At 33.5% G+C, this 5,104-nt stretch overlaps 1 protein-coding gene across 8 annotated transcripts; it reads right to left on the bottom strand.

Annotated features, from left to right (window-relative positions):
- Window positions 1–370: 370 nt before the first annotated feature.
- Window positions 371–4,713, bottom strand: LOC136224288 (uncharacterized). 8 transcript variants are annotated; one of them, XR_010686363.1, is made up of 5 exons: window positions 4,336–4,713; window positions 3,719–3,766; window positions 3,426–3,467; window positions 3,208–3,348; window positions 371–1,037 (listed from the first exon to the last, which is right to left on the bottom strand). XR_010686363.1 is itself a non-coding variant. In XM_066012576.1 (5 exons), the coding sequence occupies exons 2-5, from the start codon at window positions 3,797–3,799 to the stop codon at window positions 2,930–2,932; spliced, it is 318 nt and encodes a 105-aa protein (XP_065868648.1). In that variant the 5' UTR covers window positions 3,800–3,970; window positions 4,336–4,713; the 3' UTR covers window positions 371–2,929. The 8 variants fall into 8 exon arrangements, 4 of the variants coding, with proteins under 4 accessions (XP_065868648.1, XP_065868646.1, XP_065868647.1 ...); XM_066012576.1 differs by having other exon boundaries at window positions 371–2,983; window positions 3,719–3,970; XM_066012574.1 differs by having other exon boundaries at window positions 3,719–3,970.
- Between the last annotated feature and the right edge of the window lie 391 nt (window positions 4,714–5,104).

The following is a 5,104-nucleotide window of genomic DNA, read 5'->3' as shown; positions in this document are numbered from 1 at the left end:
GAAACGTTCACTAATTACCTCTATTCAATCAAACAGTTCTAAACAAGCTTTAGAATTTAATTTGATTGAAAGCATTAAATATAAAAGAGATGCTAATTCTACTCAACAATCACACAAGCGGGATTATTTAAAACATATCAATCTCAATTCACAACATAGGTTAAAAGTTTGTCCACAATCAACTATGTTATTTGCTACTTGTATCAGATGATTTAAACGATTACAAGTTTGTCCACAATCAACTATGTTATTTGCTACTTGTATCAGATGATTTAAACGATTACGTATTTAAATATCTAATTAGCAAAACGATTGCAAGTAAATAATTAAATCAAGGATTCAATTAAATCACGCAATACGAATAAGAACAGAATGGAAATCAATTACTTGAAATAGATGAAAAAGATGAAGTACAGAATGATCTCATAATTCCATTGTTCAAGATCTAAATCCTCTAGCTAGAAGTTGAAATTTAGTTCACCATGGAAGAGAGAATAAAACGGCAAAGATGAAAAAGCTTGAAGAAGAATGATGTTGCCGGAAGAAAAAGATGTTGATGATGAAAGATGATGTTTCGATGTTCTCGCTTGTCTCTTAAAAACGTAAAAATCCACTCTTCCCACCTTTTCACTTTCCACATTTTTCTCTTAGGAGAAAACTAAATAACTCCTATAAAAATCTAATAATAAAAATCATATATAGAATTAAACTCCCATTAGGATTCTGTATTTTGAAATCCTAATAGAATTAAATCCTATAATAATGTTTTAACATAATGAAAATTAATAATGAAAATTACAAATAGTAAAAATCATGAAATAAAAGTCTTCCAATCATAATCTAACTCTTAAATTCGAACTGGTCCTTACCCATGGGCATGGGTTATGACAAATCAGTTTTTTAGTGAATAATTTCCTTCTTCAGCATGGCCTAAGCCATGAGCATGGGTTAGGACCTGACAGATTTCTCCGATTTCACATTAAGCTCCATAAAATTAGTATTTTAATCTCCAATTTGAATTGAATCTCCAAAAACACCTATAAAACACAAAACAAGATAAATAAGCACTAATAAAGTAAAACTAACATTAAACTAAAGAGAATTAAGATATAAAGATGTACATAAATATGGACACATCAAATCAATATCATTCATACATTCTCATCATTAGTCTGATCTAGCTGACGGAAACATGTTGCGAGTTGGTAAATCTAAATAGGGATAAGGTGCAAAAATACCCCTAACATTATAGCCAGAAGCAATTTCACCACTTTTATCCCTAACGTTGGCACCCAAGAGCAATTTTACCTCTAACGTTGTCAAAAGACAGTATATTTTTTATTTTTTATTTTTTTCACATCTAATCATATATATGATCAGTTACTAATAAGTGATAAAATGATTCGCATGCGAAGTGTAAATGATAAGATTCATGACCGAGAAGACAGTTTGATGAATTATTTCTCAAATTGACCCAATTTGACAACGTTAGGGGTAAAATTGTTTTTGGCTGCCAACATTAGGGATAAAATTTTACCATTTTAGACGTTAAGGGTAAAATTGTTCCCGGCTGTGAACGTTAGGGATATTTTTGCACCTTATCCCATCTAAATAAGTAAAGCAAACAGATTTTGTAAAGCATATCTGAATTGCAGCAGCAAGTTTGAGCAAGAAAGATCAATTGAAAAACGTCTGTAAACATTATCAGTTTTGTCTGTAACTGAAGCCAGGTAATTTCAGTGTAAAAACAGTGTTAGCAGGATTGATACTTGCACACAAAAGCTTAGCATATCAAGAAGATAGATAATTTGAATTAGGTCCCTTAAGATGGAAATCATTTCAATGTAGGGCCTAATTCATACTAACATGTTTCTGTCAATTAGATAAAATCAGATTAGGTGATTGTAAAAGCAATCAAGTCCTATTGAACGGAGTGCGCCCTGAAATAGACTTTGAATTGTAATAGTAACAACAGTACCAAAGCCATTGAGTGTGATGAGCAACTTGGCATAGTTAGATTTGAAAAAATATAAATATAGGAGATGGCTTTATGTGATAGGATTAGATCAGAATAAGTAGTATAGCAACTAAGACAGATTCAAAGACCATTATAGAATTGATGATAAGAAGTAATCCCATTTAATTCAACTGTAGTAAAAGAACATTAAAACTGAACAAAATACAGGTTGAGGCATTAAGTATAACACAGAAGAAACAGAGAAGAATGGCATCAAAATGTTCAATAAACATGTCATAACTTGAGGCAGTATTTCGATCGCAGGTCATCAAGAATTTCTGCATACACAATTGGTGTTGATTCACAATGTAAATTACCTTTTCCCTGTCACTTTCACTTAAGTGTACCAGCATATAAGCAGTATTTTGTAAACTTAAAAGGAGAGTTGTTGAAACCAAGATTTGCTTGCAGTAAATACTTGATAAAATTAAGGAACATGAGTGCTCACTAAAAATAGGAAATCAAATTAAAAACAGTATCATGAAAGATTTTGTGGAACTGCATTTTCCATGTTCAGGCTCTGTGCTTTCCACAAATAGCATTTTCTTTTTCATTTTTAATCTAACTGCCACACTGGAAATTTCCCTTCTTAATATTTACTTAAGGCTGAATCTTTGAACCATAGAAATTGCACTCAGACTGAAAAGCAAACAAGTTATATGCATTATCTTACAAATACATCACGCCATCCATATAGACAATTGTAGAATTGATGACAAGAAGTGAACCATTTAATTCAACTGTAGTAAAGAACATAAAACTGCACTAAATGCAGGTTGAGGCGTTGAGTATAACACAAGAGAAACAGAGAAGAATGACATCAAAACCTTTATATAAACCTGTCAGTATTTAGATCGCAGGTTATCAAGAGTTTCTGCATACTCGATTGGTGTTGATTCAGTAAAAAATATTTCATCCAATATCCAAAAATAATTTCAGTATCATGTTCCGGCAGTATCTCAACATCTAAACAAAGCCACAAATAATTTCACAATAACAAACAATTAGAGAGAAGAACTATGTAAATGCAATATTGCGTGCATTGCACATATATTACTACAAGTGAAATTAAACTTCAAGCAACAAGTAACATATGGTAATTCAGAAAAGAAGAAAAGGAAGAGAGAGAGAGAGAAGGAAAGAATGGGAAACAGAGAGGGGATCAGGTAGACTTAAAAAGACAAACTAACCTGCAAACAGCCAAGTTTGGAGTCACCTTGAACACGAATTTTTGTATAGCCCTTTTCAAGAGCATATTTCAATCCTAAAATCATAGCTCTATATCCAGCCACATTATTTGTTATGCCCAATCCTTCTCGCAATCTGCAGATCTACAAGAAGTGGAGGTTCAGAAAGATGGATATGCTAATAAAAAACATGAGGATACAGTAAAAGGCAAAATGAATACCACACTTCCATCGGCAGGCCCACAACAAAGTTCCAGCTCTAGCTGGTCCAGGATTTCCAAGTCAAATGTTATTAATAAGAAATAATGTCATTTCCTCAAAGCCATTAAACGACATAGACAATGTTCTCACACAGAGAGAGAGAGACATAGAAGATCAACATGGATGGCCAAAGATGTTTCCTATGGTAAGGAATAGCATAAATTGATCTTATTCCATGGGTTAAATTTTATTCATTAGTTATTTCTTATATAAGTATTGTAAAGTCTATAGAAACATAAGGCTCTAAACCTACCGTAGTCCATGACCCCAGCGACTCATGTGATCTCTTACTGGTAGCACCCTGAAGAAATAATATCCAATCAGAGCAATCCATGCTAAAGAAGAAAATGTATTAAATTATATGCATTTGTCATTAAGAAAATAGGATAGGGTAGAATTGCCATCTCTGATTTGATGGATCTTTGAAGCAATCCCATGTTGAAGGACTTAATTCAGTGGCTGTTGTGCAACATTCCCATCCTTGATTATTTATAATATACCTGACCTTCATCCATTAAATTACAATGAATTAACAATGGCATTTATTTTATGATTCTAGCCCTTATGTCAACTGTCATTTATAATAATATCTGAAATTCATAAATTTAATATAGAAGAAACGCATAATTTTAGACACACACAATAAGATTATTTGCAGTAAATGTACTTATACACATGACATGAAATAGTACACCTTGAACTGATCTAAACCTTTTAAGAGCAAGTAAGCAATGACGGAATCAATGAATTAAAGTTTGCAATAGCTGATATATGATAATACCATTGTTTACAGAAAACACAAGTTTGATTCAACAGAACAGTGACCTATTTGCTAAAACAGAACAGGAAATTAAATTAATCCAAACAAACCGACTGTCTCTTGAGCAGCGCCTCCAGCCACCGCAACAGAAACCGCCTTCAAGTTTAGATCTATTAATAATCCAAGATCATTCAAATCGAGCAACAACATGTTGAACGGTGACGGCGAAACTTCCTGCCAACAATCATAAGGGGCGGGCACAAGCCTGAATTCACAAAGGATGGTTAATTCACTGATTTTGTTCGATAGACCCTTCAGCGAATTAACCACCCTCTGTGAAATTCAGGGTTGCACCCTTTGTGAAATTCAGGATTGTGCAATCCTTCAACAAGTACTTGCTCAATTCAAGTTAGGTTTCCTGATCTCTTTGCTAGCTGCACTTTTAACCTGATTGCTACAACGCAAAAGGTTTATATTTACACTCTTATCCTTATCTCTTGATATTTTAGGTTTTATTTTAGGCTTTGGTTGGTTGAGGTAAACTGTGGCCAGAGTTAGAGGAGACTACACCTGTCCATGGGCTGGGCCGGTTGAGGCTGGGGCCAGGCTGAGCAATAATATTTTGAGCTTTTTACATTATACCATCAAATTTAAGGTGTCTTCTATACTTACTTTGTTTTTGACAAAATAAGTGTTACTTGGTTTTTTTCACCATTCGATGATGGGAGGTAAAATTATATATGTCCAAGTCCAGTCTTTAACGTGCGGGCTTGGACAGATTGGACGGGCCAGCGGACTTTTGAACAGGTCTAGAGGAGATAATGGAAGAGAAAGGGAATCGATGGAAATGAAGGTTAAAATTTAATCTTTTTGGAAGTT

Source organism: Euphorbia lathyris, chromosome 3 (assembly GCF_963576675.1).
Source record: "Euphorbia lathyris chromosome 3, ddEupLath1.1, whole genome shotgun sequence".
In the NCBI taxonomy this organism is placed as follows: domain Eukaryota; kingdom Viridiplantae; phylum Streptophyta; class Magnoliopsida; order Malpighiales; family Euphorbiaceae; genus Euphorbia; species Euphorbia lathyris.
This window is presented reverse-complemented; position numbering and strand designations above follow the sequence as displayed.

Bases quoted from the DNA above. Each gene is read 5' to 3' on its own strand.
- LOC136224288 (XM_066012574.1), bottom strand. From the start codon at position 3,799: ATGGATTGCTCTGATTGGATATTATTTCTTCAGGGTGCTACCAGTAAG. The intron at 3,468-3,718 runs GTAGGTTTAGAG...ATCCTGGACCAG, and splicing joins CGCTGGGGTCATGGACTACG to CTAGAGCTGGAACTTTGTTG. The intron at 1,038-3,207 runs GTTAGTTTGTCT...TGTGTTTTATAG, and splicing joins CCAAACTTGGCTGTTTGCAG to GTGTTTTTGGAGATTCAATT.